The 17623-nt window shown below is 42.1% G+C and overlaps 1 protein-coding gene across 3 annotated transcripts in view; it reads left to right on the forward strand.

Moving 5' to 3' along the window:
* The window catches only part of SRGAP1 (SLIT-ROBO Rho GTPase activating protein 1), a 138537-nt gene that overhangs the window by 52155 nt on the left and 68759 nt on the right, over positions 1 to 17623 (forward strand). For all 3 annotated transcript variants that reach the window (XM_048937563.1, XM_048937573.1, XM_048937579.1), the window contains exon 2: positions 14976 to 15171. In XM_048937563.1, the coding sequence (XP_048793520.1) occupies positions 14976 to 15171 (196 nt within the window). The remainder of the gene's footprint in view (positions 1 to 14975; positions 15172 to 17623) is intronic.

Below are 17623 nucleotides of genomic sequence, written 5' to 3' on the forward strand. Positions count from 1 at the left end.
TAAAGAAATTGAAAAAGGGAGCAAGTCATAAAAGGAATTTTTATGAATGGAACTTCAAAGGGGTTCAAAAACCAGGCATATTTGGGCACCAGCCTTGTTATAGTTTGGAGTACAGATTTGAAAGATGTTAAAGCACTCACTTTCTAAGACCAGTTGGACCAGTGACAATGTCCGGCTTTCCAGCACAGTAACTGCAATGCTTGTTTGGCAAAAGGCAGCACAGTTTTGGGCCTTGTAATAATGCATGTTCCATGATTTATACAGAAGGAAAGAGCTTCAGCTGGAGAGGCTGAGAATGGCCAAGTTAGTCGGGTAGTGCCATGCACTTGCATCATTAGGACTAGTTCTGGAAAGAACAGTGCTGGTTCTGTGAAGATTGGGCTGAGCTGTCTGGCTGGTACCAATCACCACCATCTCTCACACTGTATCAGGCCTTGCAGCAATATTCTAAATCCAACCTTAGGTGGAAAAGAAGAAAGTAATGGCAACTTCTCAGTAAATTTTAGTTAGATTTGCGGGATCTTCTTGGTGAGGGTTGCTGGGCCTATCCACAGTAGTGTCTGGATGTTGAAGTCCCATCGAGTTGTCTGAGCACCCTTTCTTCCTGTACCAGGCTCATCTGTTTTCTGATGGGTTGAAACTAATACTAATCAGGAATGAAACTGTGTTTTACAGACAAGGACAGAGCTGTTTAGCACATCAGAAAGGCTTGACTTGCAGAACTCAAATACCATCGGAGCTTTTTCTGTCATTGCTTTCCATTGTGGAAAAAAACAAAGGTAATTTTCTCCTATTAGCACTTTGTTCCTTCAAAGTAGATAAAGGCAAATTATATTCAAAGCCCTTCATTGCATCTACCAGCTATTTTAGGCTGATTACTTAGAACATGAAAATCAGTGTGAAAAACAAGAAAAAATGTATCTTAAAAATTTTTGGTGATACTACTTTTTCTACAGTTTTATGGTTTAGAATTTGCTGCTTGCATTTGGCCTTAAGATGTTCGGATCTTTGTTGTACCATCGTATTTAGAAATGCCACTGTGAAAGATTAGGACCATACAGTTTTTGAATAGTGCTAGAGCCTGCATGCACAAACAAATGGTGCAGCCTATAAATGGTGTGTCTACTAATGACTGCCATGGCTTCACCACAAGTATTTAATGGGTGTTGTATTACTGTCTGCATTCACATCCAGGCTTGGCACTGTGCTCAGCACTATGGGGGCATTCAGTAAGCTGGAAGTAGAAGCTGGGTTACTGATGGTTGACCTGAGGAGGGTGTAGCCAGCTATGAGGGGTCCTTTGCTTCTCTCATTTCTTGCTGGCATACCTGGTTCGTCCTTTTGAGAGCGTTTGCTTTTTGACCCAGTTGGTATCTGGGTTTACTGCATTTGTTCTTAAGAAAATTTCCCCTATTTTTTTTAACCCAGGTTTGGAGGATAGGTTTTTACAGAACAAGCTTTTCTTCGATGTAGGTATTGCATCTTTGATTTCTTCATTTGTCTCACTGCTTTCTGTGAGTTACCGAACTGTACTACTGCTATGACCATTGACATGCTTCTTATAGCTGGCACTTTGTATCTATGAAAGTTCAGTGGCTCGGATTGAGTTTCAGTTTTCCAGGGGAAGGACTTGGTAGATGCTGCTCCTGCTCTGCCTATTGCAGCAACTCTTCTCCTTTATTTGCTCCAGCAAGGACTTTACTATCAGAATATCTGCTTCCAAGTTGCGACAGCCTAAAAATAGAGGCAATCATTGGTTTTTAATGGTCTTTTTATGAGGGGATCCTGCACTAAGTAGCACATGAAGGATTCCTCCCTTGGCCTTCCATTGAAAGTGCCCAAAGTGGCACATCTGTTTCCTACAGCTGTTCTCAATGCTTTTGCTTCCATAGTGCAGTGATCAGAGCCCCCTGGAAGCCATAACCATCCATATGTCTCTTGGAAAGAGACAATTTTCATGATGGATGTAGATTAGAGAAGTGTTGCAGAAAGACAACGCAGGTACTGAGTTCTGCAAATCATCAAGTTTTTATTTTACTGGTTCTAATACTTAATCTCATTTTAAAAAAACAAAAGTTATTTTTTAAATTTCTAACAGATTAAAAATTGTTTCCAGAGGATCTGATAATATGCAAATGCTTCTAGCCCAGAGATCCCTTACTAGCAGATACTGTTCCTCATCTTAGTGTTGAGTGTGCGTGTGCAGCAGTTACCTACAGTCCCAGCAGTAGATGTATTTTTTCTATCCCCATTAGCATGAACCTCGGGGGGGCTTTCTTCTCCTCCAGCTATAACAACTCAAGCTAAATTTAATTAAATGTGGTCCACAATCCAATTTATGCTTCCCCATAGCAGAAAGACAGAACAAAGAATCTGCTTTGTGACACTAAAGGATTTGTTTTTTTCTCACTGCTGGTAGTGAGTGGAAGTTGGGGCTCTGAGTAATTGAGTTCAAACTTGTCAGAAAACATTCCTTTGAGGTAGACGTTTTATTTTCTCACTTAGAAATTATGTCTTTTACCAGATCGGAGCAGTACATAAACAATGTACTTGAAGCTTGGTAGAATTTATATCATCTTATTAGTTCAGTAACACATAAAAATACTTGACTGCTACCACTGTTTGTTTAGTAGTTATACTGAGCTAATACTGCAATTATGCAGAATGGTTTTGTCAGATTCCAAAAGACAGTTGTTGTTCTTCTGTTTATGATAGGGATTATTATTTTGTTTAAATTGTAAAAATTTTAACATTTTCTACTCAAAGTTTGGCATATGAAACTTTCTGTTAATTCCCAGAATGTGTTGTCCTGTTTCTTGTATCACCCGTTCATTCAAATTCAGTACTGTTATGTGAAAGTGAGCCAAGGCACTGGAATGTATTTTCAGGTAATATAGTCATGCTCAGAGGGTCAGTAATTGCAGACTGGGAACTGTCTCTCTCAGACACTCAGACCGTGTCTCCATTACAAAAGGATGCAGATCAAGGCCCATCTGCCTGCCTGAAGGACATGCCACCCAGCAGGGCTTGCGTTTGTACAGATATATTCCTAGAAGGGGTATGAATCTTGAGAATATGGTTTAGCTCCAAGATTTCTTGGGTGGTAGATGCCAGCCCCCTCACAGTGTTGCATAGTGAGGTTGGAGCTCCAGCTGCCATGAAGACCCCACAGCCATGCGGGGTGTTGTGGATGGTCCCTGGGCCATATTGCCCCTGCCCAGGCCGCGTCTGAAGGAGGGGGCTCATGGGCAGGGGCCAGTGCAGCAGTGACGGCAGGCTGTGCAGCTCTGGCATGCTGCTCATGGCTGGGTCTCTGTCCCATTTGGTTCACTGGAGTAGATAAGGCCTCATGCAGTGAGGAGGATGTACTTGAGCATATTATTAGCATTGGATTTGGGCAGAATGTTTTAAAATTAGCACTGAAGGCATCACAGCAGCATAGCTGTCTCGGTGAAGAAAGGGAACATCATGGACATGTTGTAGCAAAAAAGCACAAAATTACTGTTTTAGGTAAAAAGTGCTGGGTTTTAAATTTACAATTTTTAGGAGTTTAATGTGTAAAAGATAAAGGAGCAGTGGTGAAAGTATTTTGCTATGTGTTAGATTGAATTGAAAAGGGGTGGGGTAGCAACTTTGCACACAGAATACGAGTTGCAATTTTCCTCTTGTCCTTAACTGGACGGCGACTTCACCTTGGGACTTAGAAAGCTGCCCTGAAAGTCATGGCTGGGTCAAATGTGTGGTCTGATTTACACCATGCAGTGGGGCATATGTCATACTAAAAATGTTTTACTGACCTCTCAAAGATGTGCCACGCATGAGAAATCATTTCCAGAGGATGCAGAGAGGGCATTTTCTGTAGTTATTAATTCCTAAGCCTTATCACAGTGATAGCAATCAAAGTACAGGAGAGGCCATGCACAGCGCGCTGATGGATATGCAGATAGCAGTGTTGGGTTTTGTGGCTTTCTTGGTCGTTTGCTGCTCAGGATTTCCTGCCTCTGCTGCTACCAGCGTGACTCTCATTTTAAGAGCTATGTCACCTGCCAGAGGCTGAGGATAATTTTTTTGTTGTTGTTCAAAAACGACGCATCTCTCAACATTTAATTTATACAAAATGCCATCAGATGCTTTTTTTTTGTCGGCTACCCACCTGGTACTAAGAAGGAGGGGCTCAATTGCTGTGGAGTTTAGCAGAACAAAATGGTGGTCCGTGCAGTGGGGAGGTTTCTGTCCTCCCTGCAGATGAAGGACATGTCAGCTCCAAGCCTGGTGCCTCTGCAGGAGCTGTCGGTGACGGATGGCGCGGTGCTGTGGTGATGCAGGCCTGTCTGCAGCCGTGCAGAAGCCAAGACAGAGCTTTCACCACCTACCTGATAAAGGTCATACAGGTTTTCATTACCATTCTGCTCTTGACAATCCACTACAGATCTTTTTCTTTTCATATTTGCCTGCATATTATATTCTGCATCCTGAAAATTTTAGGAGAACCTTCTAAAGGAGATGCTACTGCATGTACCGAGTATCTTTTGTGTTTATGGTATAGACTCCACAGCAAGAGCATACATGCACTGCGTGTTGAAGCGGAGTTGTCTTGAGTTATTTCCAGGGTAACTGAGAACTTGCTTTCACAACAAATCTCATTTTTTCTTCTGCAATTGGATATTATTGTGAAAAGTCATAGTAATTATGACTTTAATCAGTTTTGCATATTATTTTCCCATCTAAATCTAATTAGAGAATTAGTGAACTGAAGCAATGAAATGACTTCTGAGCTCTGGAGAGGGGTGGAAAAAGGGAAAAAGAGGACCTAAATCTGTCAAGTTGAGATAATAAACCAGCGTCAGACAGGATGCGAGGGTTCCCCAGTGCTTTGTCAGCTCCTGCCTGCTCACAGTGCTGTCTCTAAAGTGCAAATTAAAAAAAAAAAAGAGAGACCACAGTTTCTTCTGTCTGACTTACAATTTCCTCGCATGGGAAAGAAAAGATGTCACAGAAGTCTTCCAGGGCAAGAATGAGACTGTCTAACAGAAGTGCTTGCCTGCATTTTAGTGAGAAGTTGATGATGGCGATTCCAAGGTATGTAAAATCTGCATACAAGCAGCATTTGATTTTGTGTTGTACCATCAATTTTAAGGCTACCAGCTACTGCTCCTTTTGTTCTTCCTTTCTTGCCATTTGTGGCTCTTGCCTGACCAGTGTATTGCTTACCTCAGAGGTGCCCTTCAGATGTCAGCAGCCCCCAGCACAGTGCCAAGAGCCTCCATGGCCGTTTAGTCAGTGATAGGGCTGTGGGCTTGGAAACACCTGCAGAGGTGGGATGCCAAGCCTAGAAATTTAAGTGAAATGAGACTAGTTTGGAAACTTGTTAATTTCTTGACTTCTTTTCACTCCTGAGGTCATTTTACCTTGGCAGAGGATCAGTAATAGGTTGTTATATTTGTTGTTTCATTATGCAGGTAGTTAGCTCTGTGAACAGTATCATGTGCATTGTGAAACTTCTTAATTATGTTCTCAAGATTGTTTTGGCTTTAAAAGTAAGTGGCAAAACGCAACCAAGGAGAAATTCTTACAGTAGTTTTAAAAAAGTAAATCCTATGCATTCTTCATTAAAGTAGTCAGAGAGTGATTTGGTAAGCTGAGAATCCACAAAAGCAAGGAGGTCTTTTTTTGAAAGATCCAGGTGAGCTGAAATACATGCATAGAGATACGTGGTACGCATACAGAAAGGTAAAAGCCGCCAGCAGTTTGTCTGTAAAGAGCAGGGAAATTGATTGCCATCCAGAAAATATTTGTCTTGTAGTTTGTGAACCACACACAGTGATTTAAGAGCAGTAAGATCTGCACAGAATGGTATTTTTGTTCGGAAGTGTTTTCTGCCAATCCCTGAAGCAGAATCATTCACCTGTAAGGATGAGTTTTATCTCCAAGTCCCAGTCCCATCGAATTGATGTTGATGTGCCAAGATGATGTTCTGGTGACTGTTATGAATTGTTAGTTGCTGTGGATAGAGTTTCCCATTGTCTGTGACAGGTTTAATGTAGGAATCAGTTTGGTTAATTTCTGCAAAATTCAGATCAGACTTTCCAAAAAGTTCCAGTCTGCTCCTGCCGAGCCTGGTGGGGAACTTGGTATTCATTCTTCAATGTAAACTTCTGCTGGGAACTAAACTTTGCTGTAGCTACCCACTTTTGGTATTGTTTTGAAATATAGAAGCTGACCTGTAGTGGCAATGACTTAAGTAGTCTGAGCTGCACTTTCCTACTTTTTCCTTGGTCTGACCGTATCTTTGGAGAACAGCTGAGAAAATCTTTCATTTCTCCCCATGACTTATTTGTTCTGTCTGCAGGGGCAGTACTGAAGCACGATGACCTGGAAGGTTTGTGTAGCCAGGATGTAAGGGGGGAAAAAGGTACTGCCTCCTTTGACAGCAGTATGAATGTTAGTGAGTCTGAGCTTCAGCCTTGAGTTCAGGCGGTGAGTTAGGTAGTAATCCCAGCATGTGTAAAGTTAGCGGCAAATCTCTACTGATTTCAGGGAGATAAAAATGTATTTTAAAAGTCTCGATCTTATGCTGACATTAATTTTCTGGGAGATATGAATTTCACCATCGGTCAATGCTAAAACTGCTTTAAGGTCTAGGAATAGAGGGGTTCTTTTGTCTGCTTTATGAAGTGGTAAAGCTGAAATAACATTTCTCCAGGTGCTAGTTAAAATGTAGGATTTACAATCTAATTTACAATCTAAACACTGAAGAAGCATGTAACAAGAATATAGCATAATGTGTATGATGAATGAATTCTGTTTGAATAGATAAAAAACACTCTGTGTTCTGTAAGGAGAGAATTTTCTGTACAGAAGAAATAAGCAGAAGGAAGGATACATTTCATCTGCTATGATTAGAGCAATCACAGCAGCCTACAATAAATAAATTAAATAGTATACCTATAGAAATCTGTGGCCAGGAAGAGGTATGGTGGTGGGTTTTTTTCTCTTATAGAGTGCTCTTGTCAACCCGGCATTCCAGACATTACTGCAAAGAATTATTCAAAGGAGAGTCATGAATGATTTTTCTGTTCCGCTGACAGATACCTCATTGGTAAGAAAAGAAAGATTTGGGCGTATTGAGTGTGTTTTTTAATATTCTTCTGTGCCTGGAGTTTAGATCTGCAGGGAAAGGCTGATAGTATCTGTAACAAGCATTAAAAAGCCTGAACAGTGGAAACCCTTTGGAAGGATCAAAATGAGCTGCCACACAGACCTTGACAGTTTAGATGCCCTAAATGGGTTTTTGGACACCTACTGCATGATATTCTGTCTGCTTGGCAGACAGAGATGCCCACAGACTCCTTGTCTGTCTCTCACTCACTTTTTTTTTCTTTCCTTTATGAGGCTGTAGGCCTTTGTCATGAATGCCCTGGTTGGGGCAATGTCTGGTTTGTACAGTTCTTCTGAAATGTGTTTTGTGGCTTACTTGATGTGGGTTCTTCCCTCTCTTTTTGTGTGCCCAGGGTTTGCAGAGCTGATGGATTTGTCTGGAGGTGGAGGGCACCCACTGCCTGCATCACCGTGCACCCTGAGAGAGGCTGCTGCAGGGCCCTGCTGCAGATCTTCCAGGCCCAGGCGGTGTCCTGTGCTTTGGTGTTTTTTCTGATTGGCAGTGTTCTGGGATGAGCTGGGCTTTTACTGTTGAGCAAAAGAAAGTCCCCTCTCCTCTGAGTGGAGTCACAGGTTTTCCTGTCAAAACAAGGATGGAGAAGTTGACCTATGCTGTTCTCAGGTGTAGGTAGGATGCATGGCCAATGTCTTGCCATGATGCATGGGAGCAGACAGTGCAGAAGCAGCAGCACTTGAGAGAGAACCCACGGCCACTTGGCAGCAGCACCATGGCAGAAGCATGCCCAGCCAAGTTGTGAGCTGGCAAACCGCCCTCCATTCAGGCTTGGACTGCAGGCAGCCAAGTGACCAACAGCTGTGGCTGTGAATAGCAGGAGGGCGTTATTCCAAGAACAACATGATGAAAATCTTCTTAGCTATGTCTGGAGGTTTTTGCGGCTCTTCCAGAGACGTGTCTGAAGGTAACTGGAAGGTGGAAGGTACAAGGTGCCTGGATATAGCCATCCCTTTTCAACCCCATCCACTGGGATTCCCCAGTCCTGGCTGAGAGCATGTTGCTGCTCCATCTGTGGCTGCAGTAAGCAGGACTAGGGCAGTATTTGCTTGAACACATTGCTTGAAATTTTCAGTTACAGCAAGGAGAGGATCTGTTATTTCTCTGCTCTTTGTTTCTACTGTGATGGTCAAACAGAGCTGTAAGCACTTGTCTGCATGGTGGAAATGTTTTCTAGAGCAGCATTTCTGCTAATGAACAGTCAATGACTTGTCTTTAAGGCTGAGGTGCTCAAATGAGATAGTTGTACAGATGTCAACCGGGCCTTCAGATCCCTGACCCTTCATGCAGCCCCCCAGATGCCAGTCACGGTTCTCACTCCCATTCCAGCTCCATAGGTTCCTAAAGCCTGGAAACATGTGTGCTAGGAAGCAACCTCAGCTGCATCCCCAAAATCCCCAAGCAAACAAAAAACCTGAAATGGATTTTTCTGGGAAATGACACGCAGCCAAATAATAAATTTATAATTGGTGTTTGCGTTGGAGAGGTTTCATTTTAAGTGCAAGCATGCATAAGGCAAATGCTGAATGTCCTAAGTGAAATCAGCTAGGGAGTAGAAGAAAGTCCCCAAAAATTCTGCCTTCAGAAGTTCCAGGTTGTCACCATCTATGCAGCCACATTTCTTATGGGCATGTAGAAGACAGGGAAATGATTATCACTCATTTGTTGGAGAAAGTTAATGTTGTGGAATAGACTTCTGATCTCTTTAAAGGCATTTCTGCAGCAACCTAAGAGAGCCTGACTCCAGCACCTCTCATCAGCTGTCAGACAGTTGGGATTTCCTGGCTTTGAAAGTGCTTCTGGTCCTAGAAAATGGAGCTGGAACAGAGCATGAGCCAAGCTCCCTGCTGACTGCACTGCTTCTCCCATGATTTATCATAGAAACACTTTGACAGCTTTCTAGTTACGGCTCTGAGAAATAAAAGCTTGTCCAGCACTATTACCTTTAGGCTTCTTATCTTCTGGACAAGTATCAGCAGCTGGGCCAGAAGAGTCACCATAGGGCTCATACCTCTTACAATGTTTATCTTCTTGTCTGCTGAGAGGCAGGATAACATCCCAGGCAGGCTTGGGAGTGCTGATCGTAGGGGTGACTTAATCCTAACTGTGCACGGAGGAGTTTCCTTGGGCCTTTTGATGGTTACTGCTGCTCTTTCTCTGCTGACACTGTACCTGACCAGCTGGAGCTAAGTACTTTCCTGAGAATATCTAAACATGGGAAAAACTGGCTCTGTAAACCAAGTTATCTGTGCTTTCACAGGGATAAGGAATGTCTGCACTGATGCAGCTGTTGGCCAGCTGTGTTCAGCTAAACCAAAGCTCTGCTCATCTCAGTAGAGAAGCCAAAGGCAGATCCTCACAAAGACAGAAAATGATAATGAACTGGGGAGGTTGATCCCTTGAAGAAGGAAATAAACTTTTTACACAGGTAGATAGTGATAAGACAAAGGGGAATGGTTTTAAACTGAAGGAGGAGGGATTTAAATTAGTTGTCAGAGAAGTTTTTCACAGAGAGAGTGGTGAGGTGCTGGCACAGACAGCCCAGAGAGGTTGTGGATGCCCCATCCCTGGAGGTGTTCAAAGTCAGGTTCGGTGGGGCCCTGGGCAGTCTGATCTCCTACCTGATACAGTGGCTGGCAACCCCGCCTGTGGCAGGGGGTTGGAGTTTTATGACCTTTGAGGTCCCTTCCAACACAAGCCTGTGATTCTTTGTAGTGTCCCAGCTTCAACTAACAAACTTAGACATGAGCCGGTCTTTCGTGAAGTAACCAAGGCATAGTGAGAATCATGTAAGATTGTGTCTGTAAGGATGAACTACAAAATGAATAAGGCACCAGTATCTCCTTAATTACAAACACATGCCAGTCATTAGATAGTATCTAGAATTAATTTAAGTTCTGAATCTTTTCCTATGAAATATGGTCTGGACTGCATAAATGTAAGAATGAGAAATATGTGTGTCAGTAGCTCACTGGTGTAAAAAAATGGATGAGTTGTAGTGGATTGGAAAGAGAAAGTCTAAAACACTATCAAAAAGCACTCTAGTGCTTTTGATGAGACACTCAGTGTTTTAAAGCTAATATAAAATGTAATTTTTTTGTGAGGGGGATACTTGAAAAAGGTGGGTAGGGGGTGCAGCTTTCTTTGAAGTTACCAAGTGGCTGCAAACCTGCACACAAACATGCCTTGTGAGAATGTATTTGTACTCTTCAGTAATTTTGATAAGCTTCTTGCTTTTATCACCATTAGCAGGATGGGCTCTTTGCATCATTATCCAGTGATACTGCTGGATGGATGTATCTGTATTTTGTAATCACAACTTCAGTGTGCCAAGGCAGCAGGTGGGAGGCTTGCAGACCCAAGGGGCAAACCAGGGTCCAGTTCATGCAGCATTTTACGGGGTTTTGAGCAAACAGCAAGAACCATGCCAGTGCTGTTCCACAAGCACAGAAGTTATTTCCATCTAGGTAGAGTTAGAAGGGAGTTGAGGATGGCAGGCTGCAGCAGCTTATAGGGAGTTCTAGTGAAAAGCAGCCATATAACAGTGCTGTGAAAGGTTCATTAGAATCATTTGGGTTGAGAGTTTGGTAGTGAGGGTTCGCAGTGGTCTGGAAGGTCTCTGAGAGTGGTGTGGCTGGAGCCTGCCTGACGATGTGGGCAGTGCAGCGTCACCTGCGAGGAACATGGGTGTTCCAGTGGGTTGTGAGGCAGTTGGGTAGTCCTCATAGGAAGTGCTAAAATAACACTGTTTTGTTTTAGAATTCATGTTAAATTGTAGAGTCAGAGAATGCTGTGTATCTATGAGATGTCCAGCTTCTTGCCTTCTGAGGTCAGGAGAGGGATATCCACAGCTTTCCAGGATGCTTGATGGAGCATGGTGGTGAGGTGTTCATGGAGGTAAAAGCAATGAGTTGTGTTCCCTGCTGGTGTGTGGCCAGCATGATCACTGTGTGTCGCATCATCGTGTTTCACTGCAGGTGCCTTCAGATGGGTCACTGGCTGCATCTTACTGTGGTGCTGTGTAAGTCATTGTAATGCTGCACTGTGTACAAGAGGCAACTTTGATGAGTGTATTTCTGATCATGATTTGGAAGTTGTCAGTAGTTCAGTTTCATCTACTCCTTACACCTCTCAAAACGGTTCTAATCTTGTCTGCTTTTGTTTTCTGTAGTGCACTGCTTTAATGTCTTGTCAGAAGAAAATATGCTAAAGGTTAAAGCAGTATCTTAAAGACTACGACAAACACAATCATTTTTTTCTTAAAGCTTTAATTCTAGGAAACACTATTGAGTGGAGCATAAATTTGAAATGGGTTTTAGTATGAAAATCTTCAGAACAAAAGTTCACTCAGAGGTTATTGATTTAATTACAGTTGCATTAACCATTTCCAGGTTTTGGTCATGTGTTCAAGTCAAGTGGGTTTTTGCCATTTGATGGGAGTTCGGTCTGTTGAAGCTGCATTGTAAATGGATGGGAGTCCCTTTGGTTGGCCAGAAAAGCAGTGGTTACGACTGAAAATTGCTGTGCGGAAAAGGCGAAGGTGTTAATTTGTCCACAGTTTGAACGTGTGCATTCCTGGCACAGAACTCTCTGACAATCATTTCACGTCAGCTACTCCACAGAGCAGAGCAGGACAATGTCCTTGTCCCTTACAGCTGGTGTCAGTTCGACTTTCAATTTAAATGCGCCTGCAATACTGAGCAGGGACAGGCAGTCTTCTGTTGCCTGCTGCACCTGTCTGTGCCTCTAAAGAGGTTGGGCTTACTGGTTTTTACTTGGCACCATCTCAGCCTATTGGATAGTTATTTCTTTGAATATAGTGCAACAGTATTCCACGCAGCTCTTTGCAGCTCTAGGGAAGTCACACATGTGGGTTTGTTAAGGACAATAGCGTTGCCTTGGTAGATTTTTCCGTAACAGGAGGAGATGGACAGACTGTGCTCCTTAGTGGTACTGTGCCAGTTACTCGGGATTTTGTGATGTGCAGCCACTCAGGCTGGCTGGCTGTTGTGCCAGTGTTTGTTAGGCTTTCTTTCCTTTTTTTTTTTTTTTTTTTTTAATCCACAGTTGTCCCTTATCAGAAAGTGAAAATCACAACATTTGCTGGTCTGATTTCTTATTCATTGCCATCTCCCCAGTCTAGCAGCGTGGCATCACACACATTATTACTAAAAGTAGAATTCAAAGGAGCAGGAGCAGAAGGACATGAAGGGCTAGAAGGAGAATTGCTGTGCCACAGTCTCTTCTGAACAGATCTTGGTCTGCTGGCTCAAACAGAATGTGCATCTCCCCCTTCTCTCCTTGCTGCAGATGAGAATCATAGCTATGAGACTGACAGTCTTCTTCCTTGCTGAGATCCAACCAGCCAGGAGTTGTGAGACATCCTTCGTGAAGCTGCTGTCCCCCATCACTAGCTTTCTGCCTTGTATAGAGCTTGGAGCCCAGCCACCATCAACATACAGTGGTCGTGCTTCAATTTTGACTTTGACTTTTTGAAGGAGGCCACTGTCAAGTAGTTTTCTCACATGGAATCTGTCATTCCATATTCATTGTTTGTTGCATCTCTGTTCATGTATTCCTTTTTCTACACTCTTTCTTCTTGTTGTTGCTATGGTAAAAGCTTGCCTAAAAAGGAAGAATTACAACAGCAAGATCCACTGACCTACAAAATAATGAGAAGGTAGCTGCTCCGTACAGAGCTCTGGTTTTGAAGTCACTAGTGGAAAGTCTCTGATGGAAATGGGACATGACCAGAGTACAGGGATAATGTACATAGATTGGGACTGATGCAAAACTCCTGCCTCTGATCAGTGAATCTGTACAACCAATTTCCTTTAAGAAGGACTTTCCTGTGATGATAACATTCACAAAGTAGTGGGCATTCAAGAAAAAAAAGCTTTTTTAAAAATTATTTCTGTTAATAACCTTCCAGCTTCAGTGTGCTTTTCTCCTCTGCGTACATGAATGTCATTGATAGGGTGTTGTATTACAGTGGCTCAGCCTTGCTGGAGGCATGGTCCTTTCCTGATGAGCTGATTTTAAATGAAATGAAAACCAAAACATGAATTCTTTGATTCACCTACCAGAGTATAAAAATGGATGGTCTCATTAATGATTAACACAGCAGATGGTAGCTCAAAGGAGGTTTGGAAGAAAACACTGCAGTATCTGTCTCCTCCAATAAATATATTGACTTAACAGCTTTCTGTGCTCATCCTACCTTATTTCAGTGTACACATTTGAATCCCAGCAGACTTGATCTCTGCTGTTAGACCTGCTTTAAAATGAGTGAAGATGCATTAGTTCCTAGTTGCCTCAGATAAGCTTTTGCAATTTTATTGTTGCTTACTGGTTTGCTGTTCCCTGTGATGCTAGTGGTGGTTTTCAGAAAGATTTTTCTACTTCAGTCCAATGAGGCATCTAAGATTTCTGATGTCTTTTCACCCGCAGCGTGGTTAAATCAGTAGAACATGAGGAGGCAGCCTAAGGACGTGAGGAAACAGCCTCAGATTGATTCAGGGTAAATTTAAGCTGGATGTTAGAAGGAATATCTATGTAAAGGGCTGCTTACGCATTGGTAAAGCTGCCCAGCAAAGTGGTAGAGTCCACCATCCCTGGAGGTATTCAAGAGATGTGCAGATGTAGCACTAAAGGATGTGGTTTGGTGATGGAATTCAGTAGTGTTAGGTGATGGTTGGATTTGATGATCTTAATGGTCTTTTCCAACCTCAGTGATTGTGTGACAAAATAAACATCCACAACTTCATGAGCATCACTTCTGACATATTGTTTTATTATCAACATATAATGCTAAACTGTATGTATATAAATAATGGCTGCAAAGTGTTTACTCCACAGTATTGGATTCCAGTGCATATGGGCAAATTCTAAGCCTCTAATGAACCAGCCTTTCAAAAGAGGTAGAAGGATTTTTTTAGACTGTGATTTTCCAGAATGTGGTTATCAACTTAGCACTGAAGAAATAGAAGTGTTTAAAAAAAAAAAAAAAGACCTAAATAAAAACTCATAGTAACTGTACATATGGCAAACAATACAAAATACAGTGGTAAGAAATCTGGAGGCTTTTCCCTGTTACTCCAGATACTCTATAAACATACATTCTCTTCTAAATGGACTAATTTTGTTTTATATTAATAAATATACCACAGTGCCTGAAACTTCTTACACTGAAACTTTTTATTTTCAAATAGCTGTTTCTAAATAGGACTGCACTTCTTGCTCTAAGCTCACTGTAGCATATTGGTGAATAATACACCAGTTCTCCCTCCAGTGTAGATGGGCAGCTGTGGAAGGTCATCTGTGCACAGTTATGGTGGATAATGCCTCCAGAATTTATTGCAGAGTTATTTCCATGCTGTGTTTTGTGATACGAGCTGGCATGGTCCACCTGGCAGTAAGCTGATTGCAGCCCAAAGGGTGCACGCTTAGCCTGACATTTCTGGGGATAGCAGGAGCTGCTGCTCAAACAGTTGAACACCACCCTCCCACAAGCAGATAGCTCTGAGCCAGATGTCTTCCTAATGCCAGAGGCTGGGAGAGGAAATGGGAGGCAGATCTGCTCATAGCAGCCCAGCAGACTGACAGTGGGTGGGAGGACACTGTGATACGTGTGTCATGGCAGAAATGAGAGCTACCTTGGCTGCATCCCACAAGACCTGAAATTCAGGTCCAGCTGATGTAGCTGCAGAGGCTGAAGTTGTCCGGAGTGTTTGTAATTTTGATTGGTAACGCTCAGTTCTCATTTACTTTCACTGACTTGAGTGGCATGTGCTTCTTTTATTAGAGATCCGAGCTCAACTCATAGAGCAGCAGAAATGCCTGGAGCAGCAGACTGAAATGAGAGTGCAGCTTCTTCAGGATCTGCAGGACTTCTTCCGCAAGAAGTCGGAAATAGAGATGGAGTATTCCCGAAACCTGGAAAAATTGGCAGAGAGGTTCATGGCAAAAACAAGAAGTACGAAAGACCATCAGCAGTACAAGTAAGATATTTCTTCCTCCTCATCTCCATGTCAGCCTCTGGGGGGTTATTGGAGAGCTACCCCACTCCTTGCCTCTGCTGGTTTTGAGTACTGTTTGGTAGGAGCCAGGTCAAAGGCCTACTAAAAATTCTCATCCCTGCTTAGCAGCATAGCAGTTCTCATTTCAGCTGAAGGTAGCTGGTCACCTGAATACTGTTGCGTTGATTTGGACCACTGCAGTTACTCATGTAAATTTCATAGAACATTTTTCAGTTTCTTAAAAGGTATATTGCAGAAATATTCCTCACTTACCACATTGAATTTAAACCATCCAAAATGCAGTTACTATCTGGAAGAGAAGCAGAGCCCCAAAAGTGCTTGAAAGTTGTGTGCTGATCTGTTGCAGTGTGATTGACAGATTTTAAAAGTGTCTAAATAGGTCAATCAATATTATAAGAGCAACAACAGCAACAACAACAAAAAAAAAGGCCACAAATATTGGCAAAAAGGCATTGAGAGAGAAAGCTGTTTTGATTTGCTGTTGCATGTGAACTTCTAGTGCCTCTTTGCCACTCTTATTCCTGGATTAGGATGTGACTGTTACGTCTTGCTTCCAATTTAATATATCCCTTTGATGGCATAGTAACTTGGAACAAAACAGAAGTATTTGTCAAAAAGAGTTTACAGTGTATTTTAGAAAGTGTTTCAAATGCGTTATTTGCTAGCATGGTGTCATCTGTTTATTTTCCTGAGTTGAGCTGATTAATGAATGCATCTGCCTGGCTCTCTTTTGCTTAGGGATACAACCCAAAATTTTGTGTTTGGATTTTTTTCCACTATCCAGCTAGTACTGTGCTGTAGACACAGACATTTTTGTCTGGGGACAAAAATCTTCTCCAAACGCATTGAACATAGAAGAGATGAATCTCAATATAGCACACGATTCAAAGAATAGTGCTGTGTATTTCTAAAAGTTAAATGACTCAGTAGTTCTACGAAGTAACGAAGCTATGCATGTCACTGCTTCAGAGGGAGCCCAGGCTGTTACACAGCTTGTGTCAAGATCCTTCTGCTTTGTGCATACAGATACGTCTTTTCATTCTTAAACATGTCTAAATCCAGAATAGCCAGTGTGCATGGGTATCATGACTAAAGTCCTGTCTTCAACTTCACTGTGCAACTGTCTGGTTGTTTTGAGAAGTGATCGTAGCAAAAGCAGGTGGTCTCCTTGCTGTTCCCACCATTCCCTCCCAGAACAGGCTGGAAGGTGGAAGTACCTTCCTATGGGAAGTTGGGATCCTGTGGGATTACCTTTAGGACACGCAGAAGCAGTGCAGACCAAGTAATGTCAGCATGACCCTTCAGGGATGCTTAGCTGGCTGAGCTAAGTGAGAAGACCCTGAATCTTGATGCTGTGAGTACCTGTGTTGAGATTGTACCTCTCAGACAAAATGGAGAAGTTTTCTGAACGTGCTTCTGATTCACAGCAAATCAGTGCTCACTGAATGATTAAGAAAAGGCTTTTGTCTGTTAGTCATTCATTGTTGCTTTCATTCTGGGGGTAAAAGCTAAAGCTGGACAATCAGATGAGGAATTAAAGACACATTGTTAACAGTGGCAAGTTAATTATTAGAATAATTTACCGAGAGCTGAAGGAGTTTCTCCCTCAATTTATTGCCACCCCTGACTATGTTATCTCCATGTGCCTGATCCTTTATTACTATATGAGAATCCCTACACAAGAAAAAAGAAAGAGCAGCAATCTTCTAGGCCACATGGATGAAAGCAAACTTAAAGCTTAAGTAAAATGATAAGGCAAATTTCACAAATAGATTTTTATCGTCTGTGAGACAGTTGCTGAATTACATACATTTCTATTTGTGTTTAAGAAATGAGAGGCTGTTTGTGATTTCACCATCTGCAGCACTAATCACTTGGGCCTATAGAACAAAATTCTGTAAAGGAAGTTCAGAACTGGATCATTGGGGAAAATGTCTGTACTTCTCTTGGCCCTGTAGTTGTAGTTGTAGTCTTTGACTGGCAGAAGCAGTGCGTTCATAAATGCTGTGGATTTATGAATGCTGATCACAGAATATATATGTATATATGTAAGCTTGTGACATTTCCTTGTTTTTGCTTATGATTCCATACAAATCCGTTACTGTGAAATAGCTACAATTTTCTCATGAAGGATTTGGAATGCACCTACAGTCCTTACTTATTTCTAATGTAAAAAAAATAATTGATGTTATTCTCAGCAGCAGCTTTTATTAATTTTGCATATTTACATGTGCACAGTCTGTAAGCAGCTGGAGCTTTGTGGCAGGATTTTTAAACTGTTGGCTGTCTTGCAGTGTTCTAAATTCTTGCTCTTTTTTGGTATTTTTGTATCCATGCCTCATGGGATTTGTGAAATTTGTCTTAAAAGAATCATCTGAAGCTTGCCTGGTCTGAGTTACTCCAAGAATGGATA

The sequence above is a fragment of the Lagopus muta genome, chromosome 1 (genome assembly GCF_023343835.1).
Source record: "Lagopus muta isolate bLagMut1 chromosome 1, bLagMut1 primary, whole genome shotgun sequence".
Classification (NCBI taxonomy): Eukaryota; Metazoa; Chordata; class Aves; order Galliformes; family Phasianidae; genus Lagopus; species Lagopus muta.